General features: G+C 33.7%; 2 protein-coding genes across 4 annotated transcripts; one reads left to right on the forward strand and one right to left on the reverse strand.

Annotated features, from left to right (window-relative positions):
• The first annotated feature begins 1,875 nt into the window (after window positions 1-1,875).
• Window positions 1,876-10,643, forward strand: LOC103569068 (neural cell adhesion molecule 2). The gene is made up of 8 exons (XM_008546160.2): window positions 1,876-3,103; window positions 4,983-5,324; window positions 5,501-5,611; window positions 5,751-5,954; window positions 6,092-7,297; window positions 7,490-7,822; window positions 7,929-8,140; window positions 8,664-10,643. Exons 1-8 carry the CDS (start codon window positions 2,980-2,982, stop codon window positions 8,982-8,984), a joined length of 2,853 nt encoding a protein of 950 aa, XP_008544382.1. The 5' UTR covers window positions 1,876-2,979; the 3' UTR covers window positions 8,985-10,643.
• Window positions 10,644-14,219: 3,576 nt separating this feature from the next.
• Window positions 14,220-17,766, reverse strand: LOC103569054 (nucleoporin SEH1-A). Of its 3 annotated transcripts, none has more exons than XM_008546148.3 (6): window positions 17,474-17,766; window positions 17,240-17,396; window positions 16,125-16,386; window positions 15,784-16,017; window positions 15,269-15,556; window positions 14,220-14,879 (listed from the first exon to the last, which is right to left on the reverse strand). In XM_008546148.3, the coding sequence occupies exons 1-6, from the start codon at window positions 17,582-17,584 to the stop codon at window positions 14,699-14,701; spliced, it is 1,233 nt and encodes a 410-aa protein (XP_008544370.1). In that variant the 5' UTR covers window positions 17,585-17,766; the 3' UTR covers window positions 14,220-14,698. The 3 variants fall into 3 exon arrangements, with proteins under 3 accessions (XP_008544370.1, XP_008544362.1, XP_053595787.1); XM_008546140.3 differs by having other exon boundaries at window positions 14,220-14,885; XM_053739812.1 differs by lacking the exon at window positions 14,220-14,879 and having other exon boundaries at window positions 15,016-15,556; window positions 17,474-17,765.
• Window positions 17,767-17,782: the final 16 nt, after the last annotated feature.

Genomic DNA, 17,782 nt, shown 5'->3' on the forward strand with positions numbered 1-17,782 from the left:
TTACTATTTTTTTTTTTTTTTTAATTTAATTACAAGTGATATTTTTTATTTTTCAGATAATCAGACAAATGGAAATAAATATTATTAACTGTAATAGTGGAATTCACAAGATATTTCATGAGCAACGTAATTTGTATAATTAATTACAAAAATATTCTGTAAGTTTACATATTTTTAAATTTATTTATAATTATTTTACAAAATTAAAAAAAAAAATCAAGTGAAATACTAGTTTTTTAAATAATACACTAAAATGTTTTTTTTTCTGTGCACTATATCTAATACTTGTAAATAATTTTTACAATTAACTGGTTTAAAATTTTTTTTTCACAATTAGCATATGGAGTTAATAAAATATGGAGTTGTAAAAAATAGTGAGTGAATTTGGATTTTTTTTAAATTCGAATTCCCTTCGTCACTCGGAGTTCTGGAGTTTAATAAAAATCACTGCAGCTATGGATTAAAAAGGGAGTTTTTGTTTTTCAGTAGTGATTTCGGAGTAATAAGAATTAATTGGAATCCTTATCTATCTCAAATGATCTTCAGTAGAAATAAAAGTTATTTCTACTATTTTGCTATCAACTATAAATATCTGTCCTAAATCCTCATTAATTATTCCCCCGCTCGTCAGCCCAATTAAATCCCACCTGTCTTCGACTATAAACCAAAACACTAAATCAATACTCCATCATCAAAATAAAATTTTCAAACTCAGCCACTTTACAGTCCGATAATAGCAATGTCATATCCGCTAATAACACGTAATTACCACCCAGTAGTACAAATCAATATTCCATCCCACCTAATACATACCTTAAGTCTATAAACTCTTACAGCTTTAAATAAACTCAAAATTACTAGCATTAAGTTATCAAATAAAATATTTAAATCCATTAACATTCAAAGCTTCTTCTAATCTGAAATCACTCATATGAATAATGAAACAAACTAAAGACCAACTTTACATAAAAGTAAAGCATTAAAACGATAAAAAACTGGCTTGCAGCCAGTGGTCTCGCTTACTTATTACTCACCTAAATATTTAAAACTCGTCCGATAAATAGAATTCCTCTCCATCTTTCCATCCACCGCGCACTCACCTTCAAAAAACTACCCCTTTATCCTGCGCAGCACAATACCGACCGTTTTCACCCGAACTAATGCTCCGCTGATAAATTCCACCCTCTGCCTCCATCTCTACATCCGATACATCGACAATCATCTTGCAAATTTATCAGTCAATTAAATAAATCATATTGATCTAAAATAATAATTTGATTAATTTAACCAACTCCAGACGTTTAATTAATAAATAATTAATTGCTGGATAAATACTCACAGCACAGAGCTGCTATTAAGTATGAGATTGCAGTTGAAATTGGAAAGCGTCCTAAAGAGTGATAAATAAATTAAATCCTCAGTATATTTATTAAGTGGTACACATGAGTGGGTGCCATAGAGTTATCTTATGAATATATAATAAATATATAATGTCTTTGAATAAAATATCAATCTATAGCTTAATAAATACAAGAAGAGAATAGATGTTGGTGTAGATATGTAGATATGTGGGTGTAGATATATATAGATAATGTATATATATATGTATTTAGTATACTCAAAATACTTTCATCTCCAGCCTGTGCAGTTTGTGTTCTAGCTGGAACGTCGAGGTCTCGCGTATTCTCCAGCCGGCCGTCGGTTCAATACGCATGCGATTTAAATTTGTGTTTTGCGCCCGCGTATTGCCATCTCGACGGCACTTTTCGATCGACTTGACGACCACCACGGCCAGAGTCGAGCGCGAGAGAACTACCCTCCAAGATATATAACCCACGCAAAGTTCCGATCTGCGAGTGAGAGCGAGCGAGAACGGGCAGCTTTTGGCTTGGACGGTGGTGCTGCTGGTGTCAGACCCGAGAGGAAAATCTCGCCGATGGCGGCTGCATGTAGTCGGTTGAGCTACGGCGCAACGCGTATTTCGTTGCTTTTTAACACAGCGTATCTCAGTTTTTTGTCGATTTAAATAAACTAAAAAAATAATCACCTCGAGGGTTGTAATAACGGATATTTTAAAAGTTTATTCATCTCTGAAAAGCTGTCGAGTGAGATGAGAGCCCGAGTCCTGTGAGAGTTTGTGATTTTGAATTAAGTAAAACGGGCTGAGGAAAAAAATCAGTGTTCACTATAGGTGTCGATGTGTGAAAAAAAATCTACTCCGTTTGTGGAAAAAGAGAGCGGAAGTGCGGGTGTAAGATTATTTCGGCATAGTCATCTAAGACTTGTTAGCTGTCTAGTTGACTGCAATTTATCATTTTTAAATTTAATAAACCCGATTCAAAAGTATCAGAAGCCGCTGGTCATCCAGCTCAACTCACTTATCCGCTACAATGCCTCGGTGTGATTATAAATCCATTAGTTTAAAAGTAAAGTAGAATAAATAATAATAATAAGTAATAGTAGTGCCCAAGTGCCTTTGGATTTAAATGGTGCATGACTCGACGGCGATTGATTACTGGCAGGCTGAATAAAACTAGTGATTGGTGAAGAACCGTCCGACAATTCAGTCTATTCAGTAACACAAATGGTTGTAAGCAAAAGGGCTTCCCACCTGTAACCGCTCGATAGAGCCGTCGGGTAATGCTGCTCTGCGAAGAGCAAATCCCTTTGGATATTGACGAAGCCCCAAAAGCATCAGTAGAACCAGGCTGGGGCCTAATCCCTCAGCTTCTACTACTGAAACCGACGGCACCGGCGTAAGCCTTGCCATCCAAATGGGCTCTAATGATTAACTGTTTATGTGAATATGCATCCATTTGTAACGCGTGACAAAACACATTTGTATTATTGTCATTATCATCACCATCATTTACGTTACCATTATTATTATTTACTGTTGTTATTCGTAAATTTTAAGTGATTGAACGGGATTGTAATGGATAATTAATATGCATCACGAGATTAAACCGACAGACGATAATGATTAATTTACAGCTGTGTCTACGGAAGTCGGGGTGCGTTAGAAACCCAAGACACCTAGACGAAGCCCTTGTTATTCCTCTTCTCTCGCTCTGGATTATTGGCTCGTTTTGTGTTAAAGACAGTAAGTAATAGTACCATCCTTCATCTATATTTATTTATTTATTTATAATTCATACATATATATATTTCCTTACCTATAAATCCATAACAAATACATTCATATATATATATATATACATGCATGCTTTATTTTTACAAACTTTGTACTAAAGACTATAGACTGCAGAGCGCAGAATGAAAATAGAGATGTATAAATGCATTGAGTGTAATCTTATCTGATATTCTAGTACAATACAAGCAACAAAAATATATATATATATGTATATATATATATTTATGTATAGCTAGAGATAGGGATGGAGAAAAAGCTTGGGAAAGAAACGGCCGTAGTACAATAAGGCTCAAGAGAAAGCTCATGCGCGATCAAACATCACTTGAGATGTATTATATATATGTATATATAGTGTGTGTATATAAAGTATAAAATAATTTAGTTGTTTGATATTCTTACTAAGAGACTCGAGACACTTTTTACCGGAAAAAGTTTTAAAGCTCTGCGAGTTGTGTACACGAGCTACAGGGCGATGGGATGCATGTCACCCCGAAGCAAAGCAACTATTTTAAATCCACATTTAATGGAGACAATAACGACACGATTGAATAGACGTAGATAATCCGACTCAATTGTCATAACAGAACAATAAAAAAACTCTATATGTATATAGAAATAAAAAAATGTCATCGAAAAATTGAAGGCGTTTAAGCGGATGAAATTGGCTGTTGGCGCAGGGTTTAATAGACTACAAAATACGTTCCATCAATTTATATGTATACATATATATTAAGTGTCCATCCATATGTGTAAATCTGGCTTTGGGCGTCAGGACAAAAGCTTACTGTTGGATAAAAAATAATAAAGTTTAAAAATAATTAATTAACCGGACTAATTACGTAGGACACGCTGATGAATGCAAGCATCCGGGAAATTTATCCGCGGGATGATACATGCCGCATGATAGCCTGAAAGCATACCGCAAAAGCGTCGGTGGGTGATGCGACCACGATGATGCACGCGAGTTGATTACACAATGAAAAGGCCAACGGTATTGGACACTCGGGCTCTGGGCATGTTACCGCTGGTGCTACTGCAACTGCTGAACCTCGGGTTGCTTTTCAGCGACAATAATGTTATCGCATTTCTCCTCACCCTCGCTCCCATTATCCCGCAGTTCCCCCTAGCTCGCACATGGAAAACGCGGATACGAGTGTGCACTTTGCGAGTATAGAGCTATATCATGATTGATCTTAATCGATTGTGAAAGCTGCCACACTGATTCCCAGTGACGCGCGATACATTGCCAACCTAAACAATATATACCAGATGACGTTTATAGTTCACTATTTTCATTATTCTGCTGCATTTTTCCTACTAGTGCCGCTGCTACTGCTGCTGCTGTACCCAACAGTCCTCTATAAAAGCATAAACTTTTAGTGTGCATATATACTGATCTATACATATATATATAAAGCTATGCGTGTCCTGGCTAGCGGCTAGTCGTATAGTGTTAGGCTTTGCTTGTTCCATTCTATTCGTTTATAGCAGCGTGCGTGCGTGCATGGACTAGTATAGCACGTCGATCGATAACCCACAGCGCATGACCGCTATTTCGCCATTCGCTGCTCATCCGTTATCCAAATTCTCATTCTCTAATACTATTCTGCTATTCTATGGGTATGGTTACAACACTATTCTCCAGAACTCTGCACACCTCAACTCTGCCAAAGATTCGGCTCAACGACCAGCCACCCACCAGACCCCAAGAGCTCAAACGAACATATAATACTTGTTGCCCAAACTCCAGACACTAGATACCCAATTAGGATCTTTAACTCAAACTTAACTCTAACTTGAGAATAATTTATTTCTTTTTTTTTTCCAGTACCCATATCCCATGTGGTGGCGATCGTCGGCGACCCGACGTACCTTCCTTGCGACATATCGACAAACCATGACGGGGACTCGGTCCACCTGGTGCTGTGGTACCGCGAGGACTTGGGCGCTTCTGTGTACAGCATCGACGCACGTGACAGAGACTTTGACATCGCGGAGCGGTGGTCAGACGACGCGGTCTTCAGCAACCGGGCGTACTTCCGCCCGGACAAGAAGCCCGCAGAGCTGGGGGTCGACAGAATCCGCGAGGAAGACGCCGGGATCTATCGCTGCCGCGTCGACTTCCGCATCGGGCAGACTCGTAATTCCAAAGTCAACCTCACTGTTATAGGTATAGTATTTTATATTTATTTGGTTTTGGTATTGGACACATAAATTACTGATTGTCACTTAGTTAATTGAGTTATTGATTTATTTAATTAATTAATTAATAAATGAATGAAGGATTTAATCGATTAAATTGAATTAATTAATTAATTATGAATGTACTGTTTGAACGGGCAACAGTTCCACCTAAAAAAATAGCGATTATTGACGAGAACGGCATCACGAGGGACAAACAAGTCGGGCCGTATCTCGAGGGTGACGACCTAGAATTACACTGTGATGTTTATGGCGGTAAGCTACTTACATTTAATGCTATTTATACAAATAAAATATAATAAAATGTGATAAATGACAATGTGAAGAATAATAGAGTGATATTGGCACAGAGTTTAAATATTTATTTATCAAATTGGTAATATTGTCGATACAGGTAAGCCTCCGCCATCGGTAACCTGGTACCGTGGCCATAAATTGATCAGCAATAAAGCAGAGATCGTGAGGGAGGGTGTGCTCCGTAGCACGATTCTAATAAAAAATTTAGGACGACGAGACGTGCAGTCCGAGCTGACATGTAGTGCAAACAATAACAACAGATCTATACCCTTATCATCAGCCGTCCGGATCGACATGACCTGTAAGTAATAATTTACGGCACCATAAACTCATTTTTAATTCCTGCGTCTTATATATAGCGCGTTAATTATAATTAGTAATTACAGATATGATTTCATTGAATCATAATTACACTGGTATATTTTTTTTCCATTAAAGTTGGTCCTCTGGATGTTAAAATAATCGGGGCGAACCAGCCGCTGTCCGCCAACAAGAGATACGACCTGGTGTGTGCCACATCGGGTTCACGACCCCCGGCGCTGGTTACTTGGTGGCGTGATGGCCAGCGCTTAAATGACTCGAACGAGACGACGTCAAACGACGGCAACGTGACAACCAGTGTGCTGTCATTTGTACCTAGCAAAAGTGATGCTGGCAGACACTTATCGTGCCGAGCGGAAAATCCGATAATGGGAATGGGCCCGATTGAGGACGAGTGGGTATTAGAAATACAGTACAGACCGGAGACACGAATCCAATTGGGTACATCGCTGAATAGAAATGCCATACGCGAAGGCACTGATGTATATTTCGACTGCTTGATAAATGCTAAACCGGGCGTTTATAAGGTCGAGTGGCGTCATGACAACCGTACACTTCAGCACAACACAACTCAGGGTATAATTATAAGCAACCAGAGCCTAGTTTTACAGGGTGTAGAGAGAAGGAGTGCCGGTAATTATACTTGTGTCGGTTACAATACCGAGGGCGACGGCGAAAGTACACCCTTCCACCTGAATGTCATGTTTGCACCGACTTGTAAACCAAATCAGACCAAAATTCACGGGGTCGCTAAACAAGAGAAAGCTAATATCTCCTGCCAGGTTGACGCAAATCCTCCGGTTGTTGAATTTCGTTGGACATTCAACAACTCAGCGGAAAGTATCGATGTCGCCGCTGGCCACATTGTCAAGTCGGGTACGTCTTCAGTTGTTTCGTACACGCCCATGACTGAATTGGATTACGGAACGCTGCTCTGCTGGGCGAACAACATTATCGGGAACCAGCTGATACCCTGTGTGTACCACATTATACCCGCGGGACACCCAGACATGGTTCACAACTGCACGACCCACAATGCGTCCACCAGTTCCTTTTCCGTGAGATGCACCGAGGGTTTCAACGGCGGTCTCCAGCAGTCGTTTCTTCTCGAAGTTCGCGAGAGCAACACCCAAGAGATACGGGCTAATTTAACGTCTGCGACGCCGCAATTTAGCGTCACGCATCTCGATCCCGGGCTCCTTTACCATGCATGTATTTACGCTTTTAATGAAAAGGGCAGGAGCGAACCGATGGTTGTTCAAGCGGGTACTTTGAGACTACCCGAGAAACAATTGACTTCTGAAACTGCTGGTAAATCAAGAGGTGAGTAATTAAATAGTTTATCAAAAGTGTTTCTGTTTTAAATTTCAAATTTATGCTAAATACTTTATTTTCTCCTTCTTCTCCTTCTTCTTTTTTTACCCATTAAGTTAAAGTCTGTTTAACTTTTAATAATGCTAATGATGTTTTTTTATTATTTTTCTTGCTTTTTTTTTTTTTTGTGTATAACTGCAGAAAGACCACGTCATCACGTTAAATTGACTCCAATGCTGAGTGTGATGATCGGTGTGGTAGCGGCTCTAGTAATAGTCGCAGTAATTGTAATGATCGTACTAAGAATACAAAATGGAAATCCCGACGACCAGGGGAAAGCACATCTTGAGGATCTTGACAAGAATACAAAAGTAATACCAATTCAACGAGAACTGAGATTCCGTGAGGGATGTAATTTACTTGTCGACGAAAAACATACCACCGGCACGTTTGGAAAATCGCTTGAGGCTAACGCCGGCGAATTGAGCGAGAGCGACGATAAGAATCCTGATATAATCCCCCAACAAGTTGCTAGTAAGATTAAAATCTTAGTCTCTTGATCACACGATGGCACTCCATTTTTTTCTCCTTTTTTTTAATCAACACTTGTTTATTAATTATATTGTTTTGTTCTGATAAGACGCCGCAGAAGAGCCATCGGATTACGTGAGGAAAAGGCGTCTTCAGGCAGTATCAACTATAGACACCTCTCCCTCTCGGAGTCTTCTCGAGCAGCCGTCTATGCAGCCACAAGCACTCGCCGGCCATGGGAATTATGTCGGTTATTGTACCATACGAAGTGGTATGCCATTACGTGAGCTATCCGCCTTAACATCGGGTAAACACAAGGGCGTAAGTGTTAATCAACGCTTGCTAATTATGTTTAAGGATACATGCTAAGTCAAATTCTCAAGTACATATCTCGGATTTCCTCTATCACTTTTCCCAAACCTTCAGCAAGCACTTGATGTTTAACTTGTCAACCCGACATTTATTTTTTTTTATTTTAATTTAATTATCAAATATTTTTATAAATTTTAAATCAACCGAGCCAGTACTCGGTTGTTTTATTTATTAATCAACTTAAATTTTATTTTAAAAATTTATTAGACTGTAAATATTGATCAAGTCTTTTAATTGCCCCGGGATTTATTTAAATCAGTCAATCGGTTCTACGACCGTACGCACAGTAGTTTTAAAATTTTAAAAAAAATTTAATGCTGGTTAAAATGTTTTTAAATGTCATCAGTAAATTACACTGTAAAAAAAACGGAAGTGAATTCGTAGTGATTCGGATTTCATTACAATCCGTATTTACTCCGAAAATTTAGTACAGTGTATGAATTATTAGTTACTAACATAAACCAAAAACTAGTTTCAGCCGATGATGAATAACCAAGTGTATGAAACTGGTATGTGCACATTACCAAGACAGCACTGGCCAAGTCCTGGTATAGCGCACCACCAGTCAATAACAATGACAATGAATCCGCCCGTACTTTATTCCGGTCTCGGTATGCTGAGGACCTGCCCCAGTGCAACAATTCTCGCAAAAGACAACGAGACCCAGTCATCGCGCGTCGTACTGCCACAGCAGAGATGTGTGCAAACCTCATCCTCGACAGCCTCCTCCAAGGACACCAGCACGATGCCAATGGCCCAGGGTCCCGTGACCAAGAGGGAAAGCTCCGTGTGACCTACTACCCGCAATATTATCATCAAAATCTTTCGCTCGTCAGCCTTATCTTACTTTTTTTATCGCTACCATACATTTTAAACACATGACATCGCGCGTTTAAGCCCTGTATGAAACTGCGACGATCGATTTACTTCCCAACACTAAGAGGTACAGCACACATCCATTCGCACTACACACACAGACTTACTCTAATAACAACAACAATAATAACAATAACAATAACAATACTAATAACACCAACATCAACTGAAATTTTTAAAAAAATCCCAGCAACCAACAAACAATTATTTTGCCTCTCTACGTTCGATCAAGTGCCCTTTTTACATATTTACAAAGGACTTAATCAACTACTTTCGTCAGTACACTTGTCGTGTCATTTTTTAATTATAAATAAATAAATAAAAATAATAACAATAATAATAATAACAAAGACGAGATAAATTTCAAATGAGACTAAAAGACGAAAATTGTATGAAGAACATTATTATTATTAATAATGAATGGATGAATGAGTGGATGAATTCGCGCTCTTGTAAATATTGAAACTTTAAATATTTAAATATTTTATACACATTTCTAGCACCTCATTAATTGAATCATAAATCATATTTGTCCGGTATTATGACATTAAACATAACATTTGATTGGTTTTAAATCGGGTGACAAGTGAAATTTATCTGACATATAAATATATAGATATATAAATATATATGGTACTGTGTATGTTGTAATAACATCTGAGACTAGTTATAATTACAATAATAATAAATATAAATATATATATATATATACATACATACATTCATACATACATAAAAAAATTGATTGCATACCAGAATGTAGCAGACGCGCGCGTTTTAAAAATTCAAAAGAATTTAAACGGAGTTAAGTTATTTATTTAAATAATAAATTCTCAACGAGACATATCGTTCAGTTTTCCATCACGGAAACCGAGTTTGTATACAAAGAAAATTAAATAGATAATAAACTAAGTGTTATTGTGTAATGCTGAACATCCAGTTGATTATTACGTCGGTCTGCTTAATTCCGGTAAATATTGTTGCCGTTTATAAATGTGCAACAATCTGTAAAATGTGTATTATAAAGAATAAACATAAAAAAAACAATAAAAAAAAGTTATTCCTCTTCGCAGTCTGTCGAATAATAATAATAAATTAAAATAAAATATTAAGTGTTCGAATGAAGTCAAAATCATTTGAATTATTTAAATAATAAATTATATTAATACGTGGATTACATAAACTTTAAGACCAATTTATTCATTAAATCCTTGCATAACTTTCCCTTTGACTTGACGACTATGCTGGAATTAAGTTGGGCCATTAGAAAATTGCCTCGTTTCAACCAACTTTTCATAACACGAAGCCAAAAAATTTCAGCTGCCATTAATGGAATTGATACGACGAATTGATTAACATTCCATTTAAATAACTTGTTTATTCAAATTAATTATTGAATTTTATTAATTTACAAATTTGAATAGTGGCTATGATTAACGGGCGCTTTGTTTTTATTTATTCCCAGGAAAACACGCACGTAAATTTAATAACATTTTTAAAATTCAATTGGTGCTATAATTTATCCAGTTTAAATTATCGTTAAATTGAAATGTTTTAATGCTTTATTACTCACTGTATGGAAAGGTTTTAATTGAAATATTAATTTTTTATATTTTTATTATCCCATTTATTACATAACAAGTTCACTACATTCATGAGTTATTTATTTCACGGCATATGAGCTATTGTTATTAATATAGATTGTTATTTTTACTAATTATAGAGACCTAGATATTTTTGGTGTCATATTTTTTAAATCATTCGCAGATCAAAAGTAGCAAAAAAATTATTGTAAGCTACTTTAATTATTGATTATTTTTGATCATTGTACTTTTGATTATTATTTCAAAAATTTATCACTTTTTTAAATCTACTGCTGAATTGCAGTAATTATTCAAAATTAGATCTATATTTAGAACTATAAATTTGAAAATTTCTTATCGATTTTTACCTCAGTGCATAATAATTTATTTTATCAGCTCAGTTTTATATAAAAAATTTTAAATGAAATTTTAATACCAAAAATATCTAGAATATAATTACGATATTAATTATAAATTATAATCATTATATATAATACATAAATGTTGTCGACTCTATACAATGGAAATGAATAAATGTGTAATTAAAATATGAAATTTATATATGTATACATATATGCATATATATATATAAATTTTTTGTATATTAAATTGAGCATTTTTGGTACTGATTGATATTTAAAGGTAATTGCGGATTAAAATATATAATATATACATTTATTTATTTTTTATTTACTTACTCTCCGGCAAAACGAATATTCATAACCGTCATTTGAATTTCATCAATCAAAATTTGGCTAAAAAAAGCAACTAAATAAATAAATAAACAAAAAAAAAAAAAACAATTTCCACCAAAAAAATGGAATTTTTTATTTCGTGAATAAATTAACTGAATATTTACTTTAAAAATTGAGTGAGTGAGTATTTGTGATCGTGTTAGATAGTTAAAGTTTTTCTTGTAAAAAAACACTGAAATGTGACGATATTTTTTTTTTTTTCATGTTGCTGTTATTAAACACGTGTAGAGTATCCATTAATTTAATAAAAGTATTAAAAATCATTCACAATCACGCTCTGTTTGTGAATTAATACAATCTATATATATATATATATATATATATATATATCTATATATATATATATATCTATATATATATATATATATATATATATATATATATATATATATATATATATATATATATTAAATAAAACAATTGTACTATCATTTGAATAAGTAAAGCGCAAGCGAAAAAATTTTATATAAACCATAAAACAACAATGTATTTTAATTAAAAAAAAAAATAATAAAAAAAATCTTTATCGTATTAATAGATAGACGACACCTTTTTATAAAACATTTTCCCTACATAATAATAATTCACGAGCTAGAGACAAGGGATTAAGGATATCTACGAAACTAAATAAAACTATAAATATAATAAAAATAAATATTAATAATAATAATGATTAAGTAAGAAAGCCGCAGTAATAAAACTTTATTCTGTCATGAGAGTTTTCGTTTGGAAATAAATGATAATAATAATAGAACATATGACGTCAATGGTATATGTAAATAATATAGGGCGTCACGGGGATAATAACCGCGCAGAGGCAGAGATAAACTTCTCTGCTGATAAGAGCTGAAGAATAAATAAAATAAATAAAAGTGCACAAGCACCAATCTGTTGACTCACTGCCTATCTAATGTAACAAATTAACTTTACTTATAAAATAATTAAATAATAATAAAAGTTTATTAAGTAAAATGAATTTAAATGCAATGAGTTACCAATCGAAACGATAGTCAACCATTAATTTAATAAATAAATTGTCCTAAGCTTAGCATTATATAAAAAAAAAAAAGAAAGAAAGAAAAAACTGTATTCTCACTTGCAAAACGTTGTTTTTTTTATATTGTAAATATTATAAAATAAATAATCGTTTTTATTCAACAATTAGTAGTAAATACTGTAAATTATTTCTGTGATTTCATACAAAAGAAGACACAAATTTTCTTGGCTCAAGAAAATTTTCTTGAACGAAAATTTCTGTAGCAAAGAAATCATTTTTTTCTGTGTAGTTTTGTATTTATGATTTTTAGCGCGGCCGCTTTTAATTGGAACCAACCGAGTGCATAGTTTGGAGTTGCGGTTTGCATGGCTAATCAGATGAAATAATTTGTTGTATATTTGTGTTTGAAAATTAATTTATGCTTGTTTTCAAAGCATAATTGCTGTGATAATTAGTTTAGATTTTTACCAATTCGCTTTTTTTTTTCTTTATTTACTTTTATCGGAGATTATTTTCCGTTCACTTTACTTGTAAACTTAAACAGAGGCGGTGGGCTTCGGGCTTAAAAAATACTTAAAAAGTCCCTCGAGATTATCAAACTAATTAGGTTCCACACTTTTTTTTTTTTTAATTATATTTTAATACTGTTGCAAAGGCGTTATTAGTTTCCAAGTAAAGTATAACGATTAAACAAAAACTTGCGCTCAAAAGTTAGCTCCCGTTTAAAATTAATTTTTGGCCACGAAAATATTCAATTCTCTTCTTTTAAGCGAAACTCTTTTCGAGAAAAAGAAAAAAAAATTATTTAATTTTAAAACAAACAATTCTTCTAATGGATATTGACTTAAGAACTTGTACTTTTAAAACATTAATTAATTAATTAATGAGATTTTTCCGGACAACTTAAAAGAAATTGAATTTTTTTTACTCTTTAATAAAAAAAAAAAATTATGTAATCATCGCTATATAGTTTGAAGAGAAGTTTACTGATTGAACAAACACTTCCGCGATTCAAAGTTTTACTTCCGTTATAAAATATTTACTTTTTTGCTAGAATAAAAAAAAATCTATATATATATATATATATATATATATATATATATATATATATATATATATATATATATATATATATTCTAGGGTCCGCCAATAAAGTCAACTATTTTGTTTTATTGAACTATTGAAAAACTCAAAGTACATTGAAAAAAAAAAATATCCGAGAAACTAGAGGTCTTGATATTGATTTTTTCATAGTAATTATATTTTTTACTTCCTATCAATTAAATAAATGAAATAATTTTTCCGTTAGATGTTCTGATGTGTTACTAAAAACTTTTTGATGCCATGTCAAAATAATTTGTCACCAAACTGCAAATGACACACCTTTTTACAGAATTGAACGACAAAAAAAGTCCTGCGATTTCAATGCTATTTTTGAATTTTCACGCCTTTGAATTTAAATTCAAGTGAAATTTTTTTCCGTCTGTCATGTCAAAAAAATAAAAATTTTCTACTCAATCAAATGTAAAAAAAATTGTCATTCCTGTAATGGAATATACATTTGTAACAAAGTAATGTCAATTGATTTATTATATTTTTTATTTTAAATTTTGATGTTCACAAAGTGAGGGTTTAAAAACGCGATAGACATTTTCTATAAATTAAATATAAAAACTTCAGTTTTTAAATTTTTTTTCAGTCTTTTTTCAACAGTTTAAAAAAATAGTTGATTTTTTCGGTACATTCTAATATATATATATATATATATATATATTTTTTTTTTCAAATGAAATTTCATCTCTAGTCATAAAAAAGTAAAAAAAAAATTTCAGAAAAAAATAATTAACAAAATTTAAATAACTTGCCAAAGATATTCTCCTAGAAAATTTGTATAAGTTATAAGTTATAACAGTCTACCCCTTGAACTAGAGGTAAATAAAATAAATATCTTTGTTGGAGCAGCAATTAAATCCTCTTCATCTAAAAAAAAACTAATTTACCCAAAGTTAATTCTTAATAGCTCATATATAATTTTACACCTTTTTTCCGCCCAAGTTTCTGCAACTTGTATTGACTTAGCACACTGTTAATAAAAGTAAAAACTATCGTAATACTTAATTATCCTGAATCTACTATCTAAGCGTATTATTTAACAATTTAAAAAACATTTTCAATCAAAGCCAACTTGTACTTAAAAAATAAAAAAGTAAACATAAATTCTTAGAGTTTTAATTTAAATATTAAATATTTAAAAAATGTCACGGAACATTCGATAAAGTATATGCATATTAAATATTTACTTTTTTACTCTCGAGTACTCGAGGACTGACGGCGGAGGCGGTAATGCCGTTTCACTTGGATTACCCAACCAAACAGTCTTACTAAATCGTCCTTTAATCACAGGTGCTTGCCATTTATTTGCCGGGGGGACATTTATCATCGATTTTTCACAGCTCGCCTCAGCAATAGCTATTGTTCTGTAACTGAAACAAATATAGACGATGTACAACTAAAAAGATAATTACCGACAGCAACAATAGCTCGGTACAAACAACCGATAGGTGAAAATGGAATAGAAGTGGATAAAATAAAATTATAAAAATACTCGAAGACTTAAATATTTTAACAACAAAAATATTTATTGTTATTTATAAATATTATTATTATTATAAATTTACAGCTTTAACTTGTACACAATTCCAGTTTAACAATTGTTGATTTTATTTATTATCATTTTCGACTAATTAGTGCGCAAAGTAAAAGTAATTAAAAAAGAAAAAAAACATTACGGTGTAAAAATAAATAATCCGTAAATTAATGCCACGGAACCTGATTCGGATGACTAATAGATCCCAATTTATAGTACCTTGTTGTTGATAATGGCAACTGTGTGTTATTTGATTGTCCAGGTGGTGTTCCGCTCTGGGATACTTCGGTACTTAATGTTGAAGTGCCGTCGCCTTTTAACACAGCAACACACTTCCAATTATTTATATAATTATCTTTCCATAGCCTTACACATCCATCATCCCCAGAGCTGGCTAAAATAGTTCCCATTGTGTTCCAACAGACGCGCCAAACGGTGCAGTAATGATCGTCGAATTGTGCTGCCGTCGTTATTTCAAATCGTGATAGACCATTTTGGGCGCTATCCCTATCAATCAAAACATTATTAATTAATACTGATAATTAATTCAGAGATCAATACTACTAATAATTAATCATCGTCTAGTATAGCTTCCGTAGTATTTTTAAAAATTAAAATCCTCAAAGCGCTCAGTGATTTTCATTAATATTAAAATTGCTAAGTGTTCATTTTGAAATCTCTTTGAGATTTATCTTGAAAAAAAAAAAATATATAATAAGTAATTAAGAACTCACTGAATAGGCTTCAGAGTTATGATCCGAACATCTTTGGTGGCAATGGCTAGAGTATGATAACTCCTGCCGAGGTTCGAGGAGAAAGCGATATCGTGGACGGGCTCGACGACGTTCGAGATTGTTTCGGTCCTCGTCCAGCGTCTGCTATTTTCGGAATACTCGTAAATAAAGACTTTGCCGCCTGCTGTAGCATTAGTGTCGTCGCTACCGACAGCGATCATTGGCGGGTGGAGTCTAAAATAAAAGGGCCATTAATTATGAAACTATCAGCAGTAATCAATTATTTATTGTCATGAGACAGTAAAACATTTATTGATTAATTAATCAATTAATAAAATTACCTAGACATTGATGGGTTCCAGGAGATACAGCTGCAAGCGAGCTTGCAATTGATATCGTGCTGCAGAGTCCATTGACTCAAATTCATAACATCCGGTGCTTCATAAATTCTAATTACACCATCAGCGCTGCATGTCGCTAATATTAATCCTAATGTTTTAGGGCCAAATTTAACGTCTGTCACAGACGTTCGCGAATCCACTAGATTCGTTCGTCGTATCCAGTGACGCATACCGCGTTCATTTGGTCCAGAACTTCTACCAACTGTTTATTTTAATTAAATAATTATTTTTTTTTGTAAATAAATTAACGAGCAGAAGTTATTAAAATAAATATATACTAATGCTTGGAAAATATATGAGATAAAAAGTACAATCAAAGAGCAATGGGCGAGGATGGGGTGTGGACATGTGGGGAGGGCGTAGAAAAAAGGACAGAAAGGTTGGGGATGTGGATACGTGAGAGTGATTTAGAAGCATCAGAGCACTTGGTAAGATGCGAGAGTGCGAGACTTGTAAAAAGAGGTGAATGACAGGATGATGAAATGGGATGAAATAAATAATAGGAATGAGGTCAGGCAGTTATTAGGGGAGACCGGGTATGGTTGTCACAGAGATCATAACAGAAAACTTAAAGAACGAAATACGAACATTGATCGGTGTTGAAAGGGAGGTCATGCCTTCGCGATTCTTCCAAGCCGATCGATTAACCGATGGTTACAAATGACCGCTGTGACAACCATACCCAGCCTCCCCTATTGATTAAGTTGAAGGGTGATGTGGATGAGGATTTGTGTGCCTACTTTCGGGGAATTGAAAGTGTTATTAATGACTGCTCGGTAGCGAAAGGGATTTCGGTGGTAAATAGGCAAAAGATAAGTTTTAGATTATAGTCAATAAGGTAAGAAACCCAGTGCCCAATTAGAGAACTTATACTCAATCACTCATGTATTTGGTATATTTATTTACTAAATATATGAAGTGATCGAGTACTAGTTCCCTGATCAGTTACTAGGTCTTTTATCTTAAAAATAAGAGAAACGAGATTGGAAAATATGTAAATAAGGAAGATTGAACGAAAGATGGTTTAAATATATTGCAAAGATCGATTTCTTTACCAATTTCTTCCCAAACAGATGCAGTACGATCAAAAGAACATGTTGCTAATACTTGTCCAAACTCTGGATGTGCCCAAGTTACTTTCCAAACAGAACCACTGTGCGCTTTCCATGATGCGCTCAAGTGCCAGTTGCCTTGATCGTCTTCATCCCAGACCTAGATCATCAATAAATAAATAAATTAATCAATCAATTAATGATTAATAAAGAATATCATTGATATATTCTACTAACCTTGACAAATTGATCACTAGAACATGTTGCCATACGCTGGCCATAATAATCGTAGGCAATATCATGGATCAGATCCTTGTGCTCCGCGTACAGATTGTGCGCCTCAAACATTTTTATAAAATAACTTACCAGTAAAAAAAATCAGGAATATAAATGTGACATTAATTGAATTAAATGGACTTGTTACTGTTATTATAAAATGTAAATAATATAAATAAATATAGTAATTAGTAAATAAGCTGGCAGGTTATGTTGATGTTTAAGCGTTGGAGCGTCGGCGATAAATTTAAACTCAGCTTCGTTGGTTAC

The sequence above is a fragment of the Microplitis demolitor genome, chromosome 1 (assembly GCF_026212275.2).
Source record: "Microplitis demolitor isolate Queensland-Clemson2020A chromosome 1, iyMicDemo2.1a, whole genome shotgun sequence".
In the NCBI taxonomy this organism is placed as follows: domain Eukaryota; kingdom Metazoa; phylum Arthropoda; class Insecta; order Hymenoptera; family Braconidae; genus Microplitis; species Microplitis demolitor.